A 19,954-nucleotide genomic window follows, 5' to 3' on the forward strand; every position below is an offset into this window, starting at 1 on the left:
TATTTTGGGACAGGGTGTTGATAAGTTGCGTTTGATCTCGCTAAATTGCTGAGGCTGCCCCCAAATTTGTGATTCTCCTGCCTCAGCCTCCCGAGTTGCTGGGTTTACAAGTGTGCACCACTATAACCAGCTTTTAAATTAATTTTTAACATGCACAACATTTAACTCATTTTTATTTTTTATATATTGGTAAACAACTAATAGGTTTTATGTCACAATAGGACATGTAGCACAACAGCAGTTTTACATTAATTTGTTTGCTTTAATTAATGTTGGTTCCTCCTTTAGGGAAGGGTGTATTTTCTAATTATTTTTCCTGGCCATTGTAATCTTAGCACTGGGCTCTGCAGGTATGCAGTCAACCTGTATTGATAATAAATTCTTTCCTCACCGATTTGAAATACCATCTTCACTGAAAGAATGAATGACATAGTTTTGACAGGCAGCAACATGAAGATTTTGTGGTTCTTTCATTGTTGTGTCAAAGTGTCTGTCTTTTACAGAATAAATGTCTATCAAACACCTGCAAACAAAGTTGACCTTTTCTGTTTTCTATGTCATTACACAACCAATGTTTTATGGGCAGGTATTTGACCTGTTTAGAGGGGAGTGGATTTTGGACCGAGCTGCAAGTCTGGGTTAGCTACAGATTTGAGAAGGAACTGTAAGATGCTTCAGGATACAGGGGCCTCAGGAAGTGATAGGATCCTGGCCTGGAACCAGTTCTTGGGAAGAAAGGCTTCTCTCTCCACCACTAGACTTCTTGCAGAGTTTTTGCTTCCTCCCAGGGAAGACTGTCTCTCTGTTTCCCAGTCCATATGGCCATGACCAACAGCTGCCAATTTTTCCTCTTCTACAGAGAAAGCCTAGGACTGAGGGTCCAGCTCAGTGGTAGATTGTCTGCCTAAGAGGCACAGGCACTGGGTCTGATCCCCAGCACCACGCAAACACACACGCACGCAGAGAGAGAGAGAGAGAGAGAGAGAGAGAGAGAGAGAGAGAGAGAGAGACAGACACTAATGAAGGCTCTATTTCAGAAGTCCCTGGCAGGGTCATTCAGTTGTGGCTAGTGTGATGAGCCCACCCCTCCTTTTTCCTCCCTCCCTCCCTCCTTTCTTTCATTCATTAACTGGTATTAATCGTACAAATTAATGGGTTTCACCGTGACATTTCCACACATCTCTGTATCCTGCGTGGATCACATCTTCCCTCTTTTTGACTCTGTCTGGCCCTCCCTTTCTCTGCACCTCCCCCATGTCCCCTTCCCAGGAGGTGGACCCTCCTGTTGTGCATGGCAGCTGTTCACCCCACATTATAGGATGTTGGGCAGCCCTGAGGCATGTTTCCATTTTGGTACTGGAGATCAACACATAACTCCACCCCCCCCCCTAAAAATGTAGGTGCCTGTGTCCCTTTCTAAATCTACCAAATCAGAAATGCTGGAGCTGGGACATGGGCATCCACCTTTAAAAAAAAAATACACACACACACACACACACACACATATATATAATTTTTATTGTGATAAAATATACTAACAACATTTATCATTAGAGACATTTAGTACATTTTAGTACTTTCACAATATTTTGCCATCATCATCATTATCTGGTTCCAGAACATTTTCATCACTCCAAAAGAAAACCCTGTTCCCCATCCTCCCACCCCTAGCAAACAGTGATCTGCTTTCTGTTTCTATGAATTTGACTCCTTTGGATAGTTCTGTAACTGGAATCATGCACTCTGTGACCTTTTGTTTCTGCCATCTTTCACTCAAAACCATGTTTTCAGGTTTTATAAATGTTGTAGTCTCCATCAATATTTATTCATTTTTATGGCTGAATAATATTCCATTGTGTAGATATACCATATTTTGTTTATATTCATTAGCTGATTGACATTTGGGTTATTTCCATCTTTTTGCTTTTGTGAATTGTGCTAGTATGAGCATTCATGCACAATTTTTGCTTTCATTCCTTTTAGGCATATACTTAGGAGTGAAATTGTTAATTCTAGGCATCTGCATTTTTTTTTTTTTTTTTTTTGGTACCCGGGATTGAACTCAGGGGCACTCAACCACTGAGCCATATCTCCAGCTCTATTTTGTATTTTATTTAGAGATAGGGTCTCACTGAGTTGCTTAGTGCCTTGCTTTTTGCTGAGGCTGGCTTTAAACTCCTCCTGCCCCAGCCACTTGAGCTGCTGGGATTATAGACCTGTGCCACTCCACCCAGCCGGCATCTGCATTTTTAACAGATTTTTTTCCCTTCATGGTCAAAGTCTGAGTTATATGATTGGGTTCAATTGTTGTAACCTCGCTAGATAAAGACTGGAGCTGTGATGAGGGTTAAAAGCATAGACTTTGGGGTCAGCCAGCTATGGATTCCAGTCCTGGCCCTGCCACTTCCCTGTCACATGAACCTGTAGACAAGTAGCTTAACACCCTCAGTCTTTGCTTCTCTCCTTAAAATAGGAGCAACATAGAGCCTGCTTCTTAGGGATGCTGGTTTGCCTACTGCATCGGTAGGAGTATTTAAAGTGCCTTGGGCCAAATTAACACAGTAGGCTCTTTATAGTCCATAGAGAATATGATTATTTCATTCATACCAAGGACAAGGCATCTAATCATTTCAGGGATGAGGTAGGAGGCGAACCGAACCCTGAATCCTCAAACACCACGAGTGACGTGGCTGCTTCGCTGTCCCGATTTTAGAACATGCTCAAGGCGGTCAATGCCACCCAGAAGCAGATAGACCTGGTGAAACTCCACGAGCAGACCAAGAGGAACCTGGAGGAGGAGATCCAGAGCTACAAGGACGAGGCCCAGAAGCAGAGGAAGATCATCTTCCAGCTGGAGAAGGAGCGCGACCGGTACATCAACGAGGCCAGCGACCTGACCCAAAAGGTGAGCCCCTGGGCACTGCGGGGCGAGCGGGGGCGCGGGGCGCGTTCTCCCTCTGCAGCTCGGGTCCTGGCGGGCGGCGGCAAGGACGGTCTGCTCAGCTTTCTGCCGTGGCTGGCACGCACTTGTAAGAGGAAGGAGGTGGACAGAATAAAAGCCACCCCGGAGCCCTCCTGGGCCAGATTTTGAAATGGACAAGTGCTCGTGCTTGGTGTCCTCCCACCTCGGCTCTCCACGTCCCCCTCCATCCTGTGGGCGCCTGCCTCCTTCCTGTTGTCCTCCTGTGCCGCCAACCGGGGAGTTGGTCCCCCGTCCCAGGGCTGCCAGCAGCATCATCTCTCAACCCTCTCTTCTCACTCCCCACCTGTCACGGAACTCTCATCTCCTGGCTCAAATTGAGACCCCAGTGATGACTGGCATTAGCCAGGTGGGTCACATTTTCAAGGGCCATTTTTATTTTAGTAGCATTGTGATTGTAAAATCCCACCATGGTAGAGATGCACACGTGGTAACTGAGTTCTAGAACTCCTTTTCTTGTCAACTACTTAGGGGAGAAGGCTCAAGGCCATATGGATGACAAGGACTTCAGGATGTGGGTTTCGCTTTAACCAACTGTCCTAGCACATGGTGGGTGTTGTGCCTGAGTTGTTTAACTAGTACCCTCTAAACTCCTAGATGTTCCAGGCAGAGGTCTGGAGATGGGGTTGTGGGCCTGGGGAGTAGTGAGGGTTATAGCTGTGAGGCTGAGAAGAGATTGTGGGGAAAAGACTCATGTTGTTAGACCAGGACGCAAGAAAAGACCACTGACTCCAATTAAAATCAAATTAAAGCAAGCTTATTATTTCCACCGGCCGGGCTGCTTCTCCCTCCCCAAACGGCGGGAACAAGACAGCACCCCAGCTTTCCTGCAGCCCAGCTTTATAGCCCAGAAAGTTACACAAAGGGGGGGTTACAGATAACAGAACTCTGACAAGCATCACACGAATGGTAGTTTACATTTTTTGCTGGCCCCAACATCAGAATTTATGAGGACCATTAGAGCCTCAGAGAGGGTCGTTGTCTGGCCAGGGAAGGCCAATATTTATGAGGTGTCACTAAGTTTCAGAGAGGGCTGCTATCTGGTCAGAGAGCCAGGCATGGGTGAGTTCAAGGCACGGGCAGGCATTCCAAGCAGGTTCAGAATTTGCAGTAATTTATAGTAAAGCCAAAATTATCTTTTCATGGCTTTGTGGCAAGATGGCTCCCAATTTTAAGAAAAGATCAGGTTGGGTCTATCAATGTGAGCAGTATTCCCCCCGCCCCTACCAAAACCTCTGCTGTGCATTGTGAGCTCTCTTCTCTCCAGTGAAATCCACAGTGCATTCTACTAAAGCTTTTGCATTTAAGCTTTGTTTTGTCTTTTAGAGTGAAATCTCAAAGATGACAGGGGATGGCCGGCATTTGAATTACAGACACGGAGAAAGCGGGGAACAAGCTTTAGTGATAGGAAATCAATGTCTTACCACTCAGGCTGAACAAATGCTGGGCAGACATTTACAGAAGCTTCTTGGGGGGGCGCTGGTACCTGTGCTCTGTCTGGCTCCAGCAGAACTGGACCAAGATTCCCAGAAGACTCTTGCAGTTCTGATTAGGAGCCATTAGAGGACAATGTATTTGCTTCTTACTTAATCATCTGATAAGCTCCGTTGACTGATTTAGTGACTCCTAGAGAGCTTGTGGTCTTCCTGTTCCAGAGCTTGAACCAGGACATTGGCTTACATTAGGTTACAATAGGTTATAGCAACAAAGGTCTATTTTTTTTGTTTTTTGTTTTGTTCATGTTAATGTCCCATGAGGGTCAGCTGCAGCCCTGCTTCGTGTCCCCTTTACTCCAGGCTTACTCTGCTACCCTGCCAAGCTCTGTCACCTCTTGGCTGCCTGGGGCTGTGAACCTAACATTTTTCGTTTCACAGCACATGAAGAAAATTTCATGTCTATGGTTCATGGGAGTAGGGGTTGTTCAGAGACAGAGGGACGAGCTCAGGGATGCCAACCGCCTAGTCCCACATGGCTGTCCTGTGGGTGGAGTGGACTAATATTTAGGCACACACTTGTAGCTCATACGTGGCACAGTAGTTAGGCCACTCTGAATATGGGACAGAGGTCCAAGCTCTCCTTGAAAGTCCTTTTTCCCCTTTTCTACATGGCAAACTCCTAGTCATCCCTCAAGACCAAACTCAAGTGCTCAGCAAGCCTCCTTGGACTCTCTGGGGACAGCTGGTTACTGCCTACTTGATGTGTTTGCCGATGTCTCTGGATTAGTACCTACCAACCTCCAGAGTAGTTACTTATCTGCATTTTTGTTCCCTCTGCTTTACAATCGGCTCTTGAGCTCAATAAATTTATTTCCTTCATTTCTTTATTTCTAACATCTTGGCACATAGTAGGCACGAAACAAGTGTTTATTAAACAAATGGGTAGATGATGAGAGGTAAAAAGAATGCTGCTACTAGTTGTAATACAGGACTGCATGTTTTTCCCCCAGCTTCCTTGTAAAGGAGAGGTCCTGGTACCAAGTTTTACTGTCAACTGTTTTTCACAATTTCTGATGTTGAAGTGGACACCAGAACAATTTAAGCACAAGTTCTTACAATATTGCTAATCCACTACAATGGTTCTATCTTTTCCTTAGCCCCTGACACCATCTACCATTTGCTGCAGCAACTGATGTCATCTCTGGACTTCTTATGAAGGACTTTTTGCCCCCTCTCCATCTTTCTTGTTTTTACCGTCCACACCCACCAACACACACATACACACACACTTACACACACACACACACACACACACACATCCCTGCAATCCTGCAAACAAAAAGCTCTATTTCATATTTTCTTTTTGTAGGACATTGAGGAATAATGAAACTGACATTTTCATTTACTTCTAAAATGAGTATACCTTGTTCCAAGTTTATTCTTTTGACCTGTAAATTTCTGTTATCAAAACCAAACCTAAGGGAAAAAATAAGAAATGCAAAGGTTTTTATAAAATATTCTTATAAAAGAATATTCTTCCAAGCATAATTTATAGTCATCGAAAACAAGAATCAGCCCAAATGTTTTTTTTTAAAGTTAAATTTTGCTACATTTATTTGATGCAATATTAAGTTGCTTATAATCATTGTTTGAAAATATGTTTAAGTGGAGAACTTGTTCATAACATGAATATGAGAAATACAGTGTAAACTTAATCATATATAATTTGACCCCAATTTTGTGTGTATGCACACGAAGAGGGTTGGAGGCACACGTCATTGAGGTGGCGTGAAGGTTAAATGAAGTAACGTTTGTAAAGTGCTTAGAAGAATCTTTAGCACATAGTAAGTGTTAGGTAAATGATAAATCAATTTGTTTGATAAATAATCCAGAGTTATTCCTCAGAGTGGCATTTGAATGGAGCTATTTCAACTCCTTATAAAATGTCAATAAGGTGCAGGTGTAAATGAGACGTTTTAGCAGCATCGAACACTAGGAGCACATAAAGTCTGATGTTGAAATGTTAAGAGATGGGTGATAATTTGAAAGCCAGCAGAGGTGAACTGAGAAAAGCCTAGGGCTCCACTCATGGTCCCTTCCATTTTCTTCATCAAAGAGACGACCTGAGAAGAGGTGGGAAGGTGCTCCAGAGCTTTCCCCCGCCATCTGTCCCTTCCCCAGCTTGGGGTCTGTATTAGGCGTGGGTCAAGTGTCACTCTGTGCTTGAGTCAGGGTTCTTCAGGGAAGTGGAACAAATAGGAGGATTGGTTCATGTGATTATGGGGACTGAGAAGTCCCCAGCTGTGCCCTCTGCAAGCTGGAGGCCCAGGAAAGCTGGTGGTGTAGATCAGTCTGAGCCTGAGGCCTGAAAACCAGGGAGCCCATATTGAACCCCAGTAGGAGGGCGAGCAAGGTTGAGATGAGGTGTCCTAGCTCAAGCAGGCAGGTAGGGAGAGCTCCTCACTCATCTCCCTTCTGATCCATTCAGCCCGCCAGTGGACTGGGTGATGCCCACCCACATGGGGATGGGTGACCTACTTTACTGAGTCCACTGAATAAAATGCGAATCTCCTCTGGAACCCCTCCCCTTTACAGATGCACCCAGAAATGATGTTTAATCTGGGCACCTTGTGGCTAGTCAAGTTGATGCATGAAATTGGTCATCATGTCCCACCTTCCTATGATTCAACTGTTTGTGCCCAACTAGACAGGACTGTAGCAGCCCAGAGAGCACTTGGGCAGGAAGTGTGGGAATCGATGTGGCTAAGGGTGTTCTGAGGAGCACAGCTTAGAGGGGTGACAGGATGGAGAGAAGCCGCCTTGGATGGAGGGCACACTAGGAGTGACAGTTATCCATTTGCTATAGCAGCTCAGAGTAAAAGGGAATTGGAATGGGCTCCTACAATATCTCTAAATGAAGGAATACTAGAAATCGGGAGGTGGTCTGGAGATCTTGCACTTCACTGTGTTTCCTGTGGTAGATTTGAGAGTGGATTCTACTAGAGTTGGATCAAGCTAAACCCACCCTTTGTGGTATTGCTCTTAGATGGCAACAACTCCCAGGTTGCTCAAGGATGAATAAAGGAAAGAAAGCTTAACGGAGCCTATGGGAAATACGCCTTAGAACCAGAAAGAGAGAGACCAGTTTCTGAGAGCCCCAGGCAAAAGCCCTGACTCATAAAACACATCCATGGTAGGACCTTTAAGTTGAACTCTCCGAAAGAGCTATTTGTAAATAAAACATAACCCACTATTCATGAGTTCATGAGAGTCAACCTAACAGAAGAAAATGCAGAGAAAAGGTTTGGCTTCCCTCAAAGAGTATAAATATGGGAACCTGCCATCAAGGGTTTCCTTGCTTTGGTAGGAATGTCATGGCCCCAACAACCACAGCAAAACAAAGTTAGGTAAGAAAAGTCCTAGGGGTGAGGAGGAGAGATGGGGGTGGTGAGCAGGAGGTGAGAGGAGATGGGAAAGGCTGACAGAAGGACAGGGGAAGGAAACACCAGCATCAGGCAGTGGGCTGGGCTCTTCTGGAAGGCTGACCAGTGGGGGTTCCTGGGGGCAGGAAGGCTGGAGGAATCCATGAGAACTGGGATGGCCCATGGTGATGTCAAGTTCTTCACTGTGCCATGCTCCTTCAGTGACAGTCTGCTGCATCAACCCCACAGATGTTATTGTGCTTTGTGGGGCAGGGCAGGGGGTGAGGTGGGGTGGTGCTTTCAAGGTCTTAGAAATAAGCAAGGAAAGCAAATGTTCAGTGCAGAAATATTGTCTATAAATAGATATCTTCATAATGAAACAAAGCTCCCGTTTCTTTGATGCTAATTGGAATTTTATGCAGAGCATCTTCAATCGGGTAGCGCTCTGGAGAAGGCAGCAAGGGGACATACACAACTTTTAACTTTTGGTGTCATCATAACTACTTTCCTGAAGAACAGGATTTGATTCTTAGAAAATCAAATTGATTAGTTCAGCACTAGTATTATATAGTATGATGTAACGTGACCTATCACAATTGTCTGTTGACATCTAGTAAGTGACTCCATTACTATATGCTAAATACTTACATGATGACACAAATGTGTATTCTTTCTCTCAAATCAAAACATAGATAGGTCTCTCTAAATTTAAAATAGAGGATAAATAGAGGAAGCAAGGGAAACTGGGGACTTTCAAAATTTCACATGCGTGGGCACATATAGGTGTTTTCTGTTTCCAAAGAAGGAGTTTTCCAGTTTCATCGTGAAGGTAAATGCATCGTCAGCATTCACACCATTGACCTTGAGCCAGAAAAACTTCCGCGAGAAGTTCACTGTACCGATATTTCATCAAATTTATGTTAAAGGGCTCCAAATTCAATGACCTACTTTCTTATCCAGCCTCAGTCTCTATGATGTTTTGGCTGTGCTACAGTCTCCAAGGGGCATTAACTGGTTTTTTTTTTTTTCAAAACTTTTATTTTATTATTTATTTTTATGTGGTGCTGAGGATCAACCCCAGTGCTTCACACATGCCAGGCAAGTGCTCTACCAATGAGCCCCAGCCCCAGCCCCAACTGATTTTTTAATTTCACTCTTATTTCTATTGATGGGTTGTTTTAACATTTTTGCACGGTAAGCATTCTCTGGACTCTTTCAAGTGGGTCTATAAATGCTAGGAGAGCTCTGGCCGTAATAAAACTTCCTATATTGGAGTATGATTTATCTCATGAGCTGGTTTGAAGTATTTGGAAGTGTCATCAATTAATTAAGCTCCGGTTCCACCCCTGACAATCCTGCAGTCTCAGATGCACCACTTTTAACAGGGGACAGTCTGTTGGTAAGGAATTTGACCCCTACTTAACTAACACCCCACATACTTTCTAAATTTTTAGGATTTGAACTTCTGGGTGCCGTGGGTTTGAATGATGTCCATCAAACTAAATTGAGTCCAGACACTTAGATAATTGCCTCGTAAATTGTCTCTCCCCTTAGTTACAATACTTGTTATTTTTTTTCATTTGCCACTTAAATTCCCTCTATCTTCTTGGTATCATGATGGGTTCTTGTTACCCTCAGCTTCAGGAAACCAGAAACAAGTGGGTGATTTTGTGCACTGTTGTATGCAGAAAAGATGGCCCATGCTAGTTGGATGCTCAAAAAAAGAAATGTCCTTGCCTCCATCTTTTTCTCTGGAGCATTATTCTGCCTGTGCAAAGGATTATCCTTGTTATAACATCTCTCAAAATGATTGAACAAGCAATTTTTCTCTTCTCTGATGTGCTGCTTGCTATGCTGAATGCTGATGACACTGTTCAAAGTATTTTCCATCTATTCGTTTCACTGACCCCAAAGAAGGCAATGTCTTTTCCATAAAAAGTCTAAATTTTAGGCTAAGATAGTGCTTTTAAAAAAAATCAAACAACAGATCCAGAGTTGGGCACCTTATTTAGGCTTTTTTATTTATTTCTTACATAATTACCAGTGTTGATACATTAAAGGACTGCCTGCTACTCATTTTTTAGGATTCTGAAGATGTGGATTAAAGAAATGATGGAAGAAGGAACAAGATACAAGATTTTTAAAAATTTTGGTTCCAGGGCTGGGGTTGTGGCTCAGTGGTAGGGCACTTGCCTAATACATGTGAGGCCCTGGGTCCGATCCTCAGCACCACATAAAATTAAATAAATAAAACAAAGATATTGTGTCCATCTATAACTAAAAAATTAAAAAAATTTTTTTTTGGGTTCCATCCATATGTCTTTCCCCCAGACCTCCTTGTCTTTGATTTTGTAATCTTGTTCCTTTCAGGTCCTCATCAACCAATTCAAAGCCATTCACCTCTGAGTCCATGTGTTCTTACCTTGGGCCATTTTCTTTCCACACCAATTGGATGATAACAGAAAACAACAACAACAACAACAACAACAACAACGATAATAGCAAAAGCTATAAAATATTTTATATAACTCTAATTCCATAAATTTTAAAAATTGGTTGAAGTTGATGATTCTCTTGAAAACATGTGCTTCAAATTCAAAGGGAAGTAGAAAACTTAAAAAAATCAATACCTGCCAGGCACAGTGGTGCACAACCTATAATCCCAGCAGCTCAGGAGGCTGAGGCAGGAGAACTGTGATTTCAAAGCCAGCCTCAGCAACTTACCAAAACCCTGTCTCAAATAAAAATAAAAGAGGGTTAGGGATGTGGCTCAGGGATTAAGTGCCCCTGAGTTCAACCCTCAGTACCAATAAAAAGGAAAAAAAAAATCAAATCAATACCTGTGGAAGCCACTGAAAAGTTGAGAGATAATTAGCTTAAACATTGACTGTGGACCTAATTACTTTACAATTAAATTCCTTCAAACTTGTATGAATCAGATAATTCTCTTGTCATAAGATGATAACTATATAACTTATAGTGGTATAATTTATGTGTGTGTGTGTGTGTGTGTGTGTGTGTGTGTGTGAGAGAGAGAGAGAGAGAGAGAGAGAGAGAGAGAGAGAGAATTCAAGAAAACTGCTGCTTGTATGCTTTGTGTCATATGTTATTTGGGGGTACAGCAATAAGCATTGCTTTACTGATGTTAAATCATTGCTTGGGATAGTTGAGGGCTAAGCATGAAGAGGTAGTTTTCACAAGTGTTGGAGATCTTTAATATTAACTGCTCGGATAAGATGCATAGGTCCACCCTCAGAAACTACCTGTTAATTTTCTAGTTTTGGGTTCTCCCAAAACACCATGTGAATATCTGAATTACTGGTTGTATCCATTCATTGATTACCCTTCTGTGCCTGGCAGACTCACTGGAGGTGAGCCTGAGGGTAGAAGGTGTGTCCTTTTCCTCTTTGTAACAACTGTCCTTTTATAGCTTCTGCAAAAGGAAGGTCTTCAATACATGTTCTTTGAGTGAGTGAATAAATGAGTGAATGAGTGAATGTGTCAACAGAAAGACGCTTCATTCACTTTATGAAATCTGCACAGACCTTGACATTCAAATAAAACTAAAAAGAAAGCTATAGGCTATATCACTTGGGAATATGTATGCAGAATCCTAAATGGAATTGTGTCAGACCAAATCTAATAGTACATTAAAAGAATTATGTAGTATGACCAAAGAGGGTTTATCCTGAAACTGAGAGGGTAGTTTTCTATTAAGAAAACTCTTGCTGGTGGTGTGGAAATGTAAAGTGTTACTGCCATCTTGGAAAGCAATCTAACAATATTGTTAAAGTTAAAAATATATATGTTTTTCAAGCCAGCTATTCCACTCCTGGGAATCCATCCCCCAGAAGTAAAAGCACAGGTGAAGGAGAACACATGTACAAAGTGTTTCCTGTGACCTGGTTCAAAGTGGCAGAAAAGTGGAAACAAGTGAATAGTCACAGAGAAACAGCTAAGAGAGGGTGACACACCCATATTGTGGGATATTATGCACCTTTAGAAGGGAATGGACTGGAGCTATTTCAGATGATTTCTCCAAGGCATTATTACATCTAAGAAGCAGAGTGCAAACATGTATTCCAAGATCCCATTTGCCTAAAAATAAGAAAACAAAACCTCCAAAGCAAAGCAAAACAAAAGACAAAGAAAAACAAATTCTTACAGCTGTGTACTTACTCGTTGATCAACTTGGTGAATATTACTTCTTTTTTTTAAAATTTTTACCTCAGTTTCTGTCCTTGCAAAATTGGGAGGTGAATCATCACATTTTATCACATTTCATAGGAATCATCATATTTCACAGGAATTTTTGTAACGATTAAATGAGTTAATACCCATAAAATGCCATGTTCAGAAGAAGCACCTGATGAATATGAGTTTTTATTGTTATATTTGTAGGCCTGAATAAATTATGCAAAACTCAAAAGAAAAATATGAAAGGCACATATTAGATGGTTAACCAAATTATACTACATGGAGAGGGGTGGTTATGGGAGTTCAAGGGAAAAGGAAAAGCCAAGCAAATAAAAGAAATGTACTTTTCCCATTTATGAATTTATTTTAAATTATGGAATTTGTATTATGTATAAAGGAACTAAGATTTTTTTTAATGGAAAATGTATTGGTAAGTATATCAAATTAATCGCTCCAATAAGAAAATAATACAAAATGATATGTATTGAAAGACATTTACTAAAATTGAATCCTATCCTTCCTTAAATATTTATACAAAAACTTTGGAAGATGCGTCCTATAAAGACATAAAGGGTAAATATTTTAAACAACAGACTTCTATGGTCCTTAACCACCTTTAGTTTCTAGGCAAAATGTCACTTCCTCTGAGGAATCTTTTAGGGCTATTACTTCAAGTATGTCCCCATTTTTCCATTCTCTGTCACCTTGCTCTGTTTCCTCTAATTATAACCATGAGTTAAGAAAAATCCACTAAAATGACATGAAATCTCCATAAGAATTTTCTCCTTATGTGTTTTAGCCATTGAACATTAATTAGGCACATTAGTTTCATTGATTCAATATTTTCTTCACTAACATTTTTCTTCTTAATGGATTTTGTTTTCGGTTGGGCATTTCTGGGGGTTGGACCCAGGGGTGCTGTACTACTGAGCTACACCTTAGGCCTCTTTATTTTGTTTTGAAAGAGGGTGTCTTGCTAAGTTGCTGAGGCTGGACTAGAACTGACGCTCCTCCTGCCTCAGCCTCCCAAGTCACTGGGATTACAGGTGTGTGCCACGAGGCTGAGCTTTCTTAAGGAATTTTTAAAGAAGTCTGTCCTTTAAAAAAAAAAAAAAATGAATTTCTGTGAACCTGCAACTGAGACTCGTACTTTCTACTCTATGAGCTGATGTTGAGAGGAATTGACTGAAGCCGGGATTCCAGGCCCTGATTTTCATACTTGCCAAAAGGGGGTGGACCTACTGGCTTCCCGTTTTCCTAAAAATGTTGTGTGCACAATAGATTGCATTTTTATGAAGTCCTTTGAGTTCCCTTGCTGGAATGGCCTTGACATTGGCAGGACACAGTTTCAATTGCTGTCAAGGGCTAAAGGCCACTTTTCTTTCTGGTGGTTGATGTGATAAAGCAGCCTGTGTGGCCAAACAGCTAAATTATCTCTTATCTTTCTAGTGCTTTCCTTTAAGCTCTGTATAAGCCTGTGGCTTTTTTTTTTTTTTTTTTTCCTTTTCGTTTTTGGTGGGTGGGGTGGTCAGGAGAGGCTTTCCAGAATTGAAAGATTTTTTTCCATCTTTTTCTTTCTTGTGTTCACAGAAGAACTGTGTTAAGCCTTCATAATTGAGCAGAACTGCAGTGCAAATGAGATATGTACTTGCATTTAATCAGTGGGGTGGAATTTCTGTGTTGTGCTGCCATGATTATTTTCGCAGTCAGATTTTCTGATCGCTGGCATCTCTACCAGCCACCTTTAGATTAAAACAAAACAAAACAAAACAAAACTCTATTTGTCCCATGACCGTAAGCACAGATGAGCTATTCAAGCATATTCCTATACTTCTGTTTCCTCCAGGTCCTCATGAACATGGAAGACATAAAAATCCGTGAAATGCAGATTTTTGACTATAGGAAAAAAATAGCTGAATCGGAGACTAAGTTAAAACAGCAACAGAACCTGTATGAAGCTGTGAGGTCAGACAGGAACCTGTACAGCAAAAACCTGGTTGAAGCGCAGGTAAAGAACATATTTATGTGTTTGCATTTCAACTCTTGCCCACCCTGGGTTAAAAGAGGTTCTGGTGCCCTCGTAGCAGGAGTTACGATGAGATTAAGAAGCAGTCCTGTGCAATTCACCTGGGAAAGAAGACTGATTCACACAGAACTGTCAGGTGGTTTGAAATGGAAATGACACAACTTCATAGGATGTGGCGACCATGGTCCTTCTTTTAATTATTCTGTAGGATTACCTTTCTCCTCTTTGTTATTTTTAAAACTGCTAATGGCAACCGAGAATCAGAGGCGGCAGTACACTCTTGTCATTTAATTGCACAGCTTTGCTTTGAAATATTTTAGCTATGATGTTTGTTGTGCTTCCAGTTCCTTTAATAGGGAGAGGAATAAAGGGTTGTGTGTGTGTGTGTGTGTGTGTGTGAGAGAGAGAGAGAGAGAGAGAGAGAGAGATACTCATTATGTATACTTTGTATATGTCTCATGAGACTGTTTTGAGTCATTGCTATGAAGTACTTTGAGGTTGACGGGCTTTGAAGACACAAAAGAATTGCCCATCGTAATTGGTCAAGAGAACTTTGTCTCGAACTTCCATAGAGATGGTGATGCTTATTTGATTCACTTTCTCCTTTCTTTTTGTTAGGATGAAATAACAGAAATGAAGAGAAAGTTAAAGATTATGACCCATCAGGTAGATCAGCTGAAAGAAGAAATCTCTGCCAAAGAGTCTGTGCTTGTGAAGCTGAATCTGGAACAGCAGCGAATAGAAAAGGAGAAGGAGACACTGAAGGTACAGACCTTATGAGAGACACGGTGGACCAGTGGTCCACTGACCCACTAGGGACAGTCTCTCCACCCACTGAAGGCAGCAAGGGGCGGGGATAACAACCCAGGCTGCTTGTGGTCTTCCCAGCCAGTCTTCCCAACCCATCCTCAAGGGGCATCAGGGCTTGCCGTGGAACAAGGGAGGGAGTGGCACATAGGCAGAAGAGCGGGTTTATGCTGGCCGTCCTGCATCAATGGAAAGAGAAGATGCCCAGATGCCTAATAAGTCCTTGAGCTCTCAGATCTCACAGATTTTCCATCTGCAGCCCTGGTCCAGCTCTGTGCTCTCACCCAGCCCTTCCCAGCTCCTCTGGGCCTTTTAATTTTTTTTTTTTTAAATTTATTCTCGGTAGTTATACATGACAGCAGAATGCATTTTGATTCATTGGACACAAAGGAGCACAACTTTTCATTTCTCTAGTTGGGCCTTTCTATAAGATGACAGTTTGTCTCTCTGTTCCTAGTCAAGTTCCTTTGTGTATGTGTGAATTTTCTGCCTGAAGAATCATTAACTACCAGGTGTGAGCGCTTTGTCTTCACCTAGTTTGCTCCCAGCCAGGTTCATGTTCACTTTCCTCTGTGGGTCTAAGAATTTTGCAGCTGGGGCTAGGGATGTGGCTCAAGCGGTAGCGTGCTCGACTGGAATTCGTGTGGCCCGGGTTCGATCCTCAGCACCACATACAAACAAAGATGTTGTGCCCGCCGATAACTAAAAAATAAATATTAAAATTCTCTCTCTCTCTCTTTAAAAAAAAAAAAAAAGAATTTTGCAGCTGTTCTTCTAGGGACCACCTGTCTCCATAGATCTTACGAGGTCATATCCTTCAAACCTACCAGTGTAGAACATTCTGTTTCTACTAACATAATATAAGGACTCTGAGAAAATATACCAAATAATTAAACCATTTCAAATTCTCTAACCAAACATGTTTCACTGCACACATCACTAACCCTGATGTCATTTCCTTTCCCCCTTGGATCCAATGGATTTCCCTTCTACTTCATGTGACCAAGTAATTAAAAAAGGAGACAATGGTGGTATTTTTTCCTTTGAAAATGCACATGCTTCAGAACTGCTCACAGGAACTGTTTAGAACAAATTAGAGACTGAATACCTCAGTTTTTGCATATATTAGCTTTTCAAATATAGTCCCTATCTTAAAAAAGTGTGTCTAGCATTGGACAGATTTAATATCACATTTCCTTGATTCTAAGATGCCATAGATAGAAATATACACTCTCAATCTAATAATGGGTAGGTTTTGGCAACCTAATGGTAGGTTTTCATGGAAATAGAACTACTGAGATAAGGTTAAAAAAAAAAAAGATACGGTCATTGATATATTTACCTGAGACTTTCATTTCTCCAACTGCAACTTATGATAGAAAAAGAATAATTCTGCATTAAATTTTATTTACATATAAAGAAATATACATATATTTTTTAAAACTTGAAAATATCCTAAATCTTTGCCCTTATCCCCTGTTCAAAAACAGTTTTATGGGAGCAGTTCATCCACCCTGGAACCTGCAGTGGGATGGGGTTTATTTGTTGCTGAATGAATCAGAAGGATCTCATTATAAACCTTGCTTCACCAGGGGCCTCATGGCCCACGTTATCCAGGCTTCCGTGAAATCCATTGGGTGAATCATTTCTTTCTTTTGGAGGATGACATTGTTTCTCTTCTCTGTTTCCCAAGTGATGCTTTATCCAAGAGATTAACTATTACCTATAGCTGAGTACAGGGTGGAATTAATTGCCTGCTGTAAAATTCTGCTCTAGAATAAGTGATTCCTGTACAAAAGACCAAAAAGATGTGAGTTAGTATTTACTTCAATTATGTCCTCCACCAACAGGCCTCTATGTATAGCGTCAAAGAAGCATCATAATAAAATAAAATAAAATAAAATAAAATAAAATAAAATAAAGGGCATTAGGGTCCTGTTTTGTGGCCCTGGACCAGCAGAGTTGGTAGCTGGTGGAATGAAGGGTGATTAAAAGGTTTCTGCTCTGGAGGGTGAGCCCCAGATGGGGAATCCCTGGTTGGGATGGCTTTGGGTCACTGGTTGGAGGCTTTGTGGAGGTGGATGCTTTTTCTTCCAGCATTTCCCACTAAGGCAAGAGTGGGGAACAGAGGAAGAATACCCACCTGATTTATTATTTGAGGTTATCCAAGGATGACTTGCAGTGATGCTCCGACTGGATAATTTCTGCCTATCATTAAGCCTGTTTGACATTCTTTAGAAAAATATGACAGCTCCAATGTTGAGTTTCAGCCTCTTGGCTTTTTCAGCTTAAGAATTTGAATCACATTCTACACAGCTCTCTGGATTTCATGCATCTAAAGTTTACAAACCAAAACGGGGGGAGGGAGGACTGATTCAAGTAACTTTGCCCCATGACACATTCATCTTATTTTTGTGAGGTCTACAAAGTGGTGTGTGTACATAATCCCCGATGGAGGGACAAGCCCTAGCCTGCTTGCTAGGATGATATACCTCTCGACAGGACAACCCAATTTTCTCCCCCAAGCCTGTAGACAAACAATTGTCATCATATGTCACCCTCACCCTCATGTATCCTCCTCAAGTGAAAAATTTTGTTCCTTCCCAAATTCCTTCTCCAGTTGCTACCGGGTTCTTTGGACTTCTTGGGATTCTGGACATTGTCAGCATATCATGGTTATGACAATGTCAATGTTCTCTGTAGATGTTGCTGCATCCGTGTCCCCTTGCCCAGTCTGTTCCAGTCCTGTTTCATCAGCACCAAAGGGGCCATCTTGTTTGCAGTGTCTGTCTTCTAGTCCTAACAGGTTCATGATTCTATCTCGTCACTTCCCAATCATCCCCCATCTGTCTGACAGCACTTTGATTCTTGGTGAATAATCCAACGACAAATTCTCTTGGGTCCAGAGCTCAGTACTACATTAGGACCTGGCTCCAGGGCACCACATCCTTTTACTTAATGGATTCTGTAGCATGACAGAAATGGGGAGCTGTTATCTGAGACAGGGTGGCAGGGGCGGGGCGGGGAGAGAAAGAGAGACAGCCTACTGCCTCTGTGGCCAGGAGACTTCAGGTGGTCCATGCAGGAATGGACACGGTTCTTGCAAGGGTAGTTCTTGAGATATGATTTATGCTCCAAGCCAAATGAGATGGTATGTAGTTTGTAAACACCTCCACAAAATCATACCATGACAGGGGCAGTGACTGAATGGTGTATCCTGCCATCTCATTACAATTGCCTGCCACCAGTAACACTTTGATGGGTGCAGAAACCTCAGGTCCCCTCCAAGATGCTGCTTGATGTGCTTTTGGGTGCACAGCAGTTGTTCCCATCTTTCCTGGGTGAGACAGCTCAGATTTATAACTGCTAAATGTATTAGACCCAAGGTATTTTGTTGATGTTCACATTTGCTGCCAGCGTCTAATGCCACATCTTGTTTACAGCCCATAAATTTATGACATAAGGAGACCACTCGGAATTTTGATATATTATGAAAAAAGCACCCAGCAATGCCAAACGCACGAACGGTTTTACATTCCAGACAGATACTTTTACACACTGTTGATTGCATTTTAATATAACAGGGGTTTCATTTTGTTCTGCTGATGGATTCTGATCAGCTCTCAGCACTTAGGAACAGAGAAGTGAGTGTTGCAGGTATGGGAAAATAAAAGTTTTATTAAAGGAAGCAGGAGCCAAACAGGTATTTTATTGCTGTCTCTGCTGTCACCTTAAATGATTATAGAAACAGAAAGGCTGGTTCTTCCCTGACTTTCCTATCAGGCAAAACCTGTAAGTGGTAAATACTAGATCTTTTCTCAATAAGCATTTTCTTTTGCTTATCCCTGGAAAAAAACATATTTCATGAATGAACAAACAAAATGTCATAAAAGAAACCTCTGGTTTTATATTACAGTAGCTGGTTGCATTTAATTTGCACATCTCTTGCTGGGATCTTGGTATCTTCTGCGGTTTGGGGTGGCATTCATGACTGCTGCTGGGGTGTGGCATTCATGACTCTTGGTGTTCATGAGTGAGAGGCTGACCTTGACCTGAGTTGGGTTGGTTCACAGGCACGTGTAATTATGGAGTTGTCTATTGTCTTGGTGATCTCTCTGGGTGTGTGTTTATGTGTGTGTGTGTGTGAGTCCCAATATTTACTTTGAAAGGAAAAATTACAAGTCTTTCACTGTCATCTGGCAACCTGCAAGCAATTGACACATTGAAGCTTTAATGTCATCTTATCACGTCTCCTGTGAGCTCAGGCATGGGTTGCGGGGAAGCAAAGTTTTCCCTCCTCATTCGATTGGGTCACTTGTCCTTCTCAGCTGGGCATGAAACCTCTCAAAGACACATTTTGGTTCCTCAGTGTGTGCTCCATCCTGTGCATGGTGTGCAAAGCCCTTCCCAGTCCAGCCCAGCTGCTTACCAGCCTCACCTCCTGCTGGTTCCTACCTAGCTCTCTACTCCAGCCACCAGGGATGTGGCTTCCTGGTCTGCCTCCTTCTCTCGACAGCCAGGGACCTGACTGGTTCTTTCTTCTCTACTCCAGACAGAAGTGGAAACTCCTTCCTGTGTTTTCTCATGTCCTCCTCACACAGGTTGATGGTGTGTTCACCCAGTGGCTCTGTTCATCATCTCCAGTGGGTGCGGGATCCTTCTTCTTACTTATCTTCTGATTTCACTGGGATCGATGGGGTGGTGACAGTAGAGGGAACACAGGCTTTGGCATCCAAAGCGCCTGGTTGGACTTTCAGCTCTGCTACTTAGTGGCTGTACTTATTTGCTTTTTTTGTCTCTGTGATTAGTAAAATGGAGTAAAATGGAGAAAAGAGTTGGTAAAACATGCAGCATTGTGCCAAGGGTATGGTAGTCACAAACCTACCTGTGGAATAGAAGTGGGTTGTCCTTCAATGAGAAGAATTTCTCTCAGTTTATAGCACCTCTTCCGCATCATTCCTGTGATTTCCATATAACCTCGAGGGCCACACTGATCTGTGAGCTCTCTGATAATGTGTCCCTGATGACCCTGGTTCACTGATGACTTTTCCTTTGATCTCCTATGACATAAATTTACTTCATGATA

The 19,954-nt window shown here is 42.1% G+C and overlaps 1 protein-coding gene across 1 annotated transcript in view; it reads left to right on the plus strand.

The window, feature by feature from the left end:
- The window catches only part of Cfap58 (cilia and flagella associated protein 58), a 99,453-nt gene that overhangs the window by 25,334 nt on the left and 54,165 nt on the right, over positions 1-19,954 (plus strand). Inside the window, exons 10-12 of the mRNA XM_076834354.1 lie at positions 2,714-2,905; positions 13,882-14,043; positions 14,680-14,826. Of these exons, the coding sequence (XP_076690469.1) occupies positions 2,714-2,905; positions 13,882-14,043; positions 14,680-14,826 (501 nt within the window). The remainder of the gene's footprint in view (positions 1-2,713; positions 2,906-13,881; positions 14,044-14,679; positions 14,827-19,954) is intronic.

The sequence above is a fragment of the Callospermophilus lateralis genome, chromosome 15, assembly GCF_048772815.1.
Source record: "Callospermophilus lateralis isolate mCalLat2 chromosome 15, mCalLat2.hap1, whole genome shotgun sequence".
NCBI lineage: Eukaryota > Metazoa > Chordata > Mammalia > Rodentia > Sciuridae > Callospermophilus > Callospermophilus lateralis.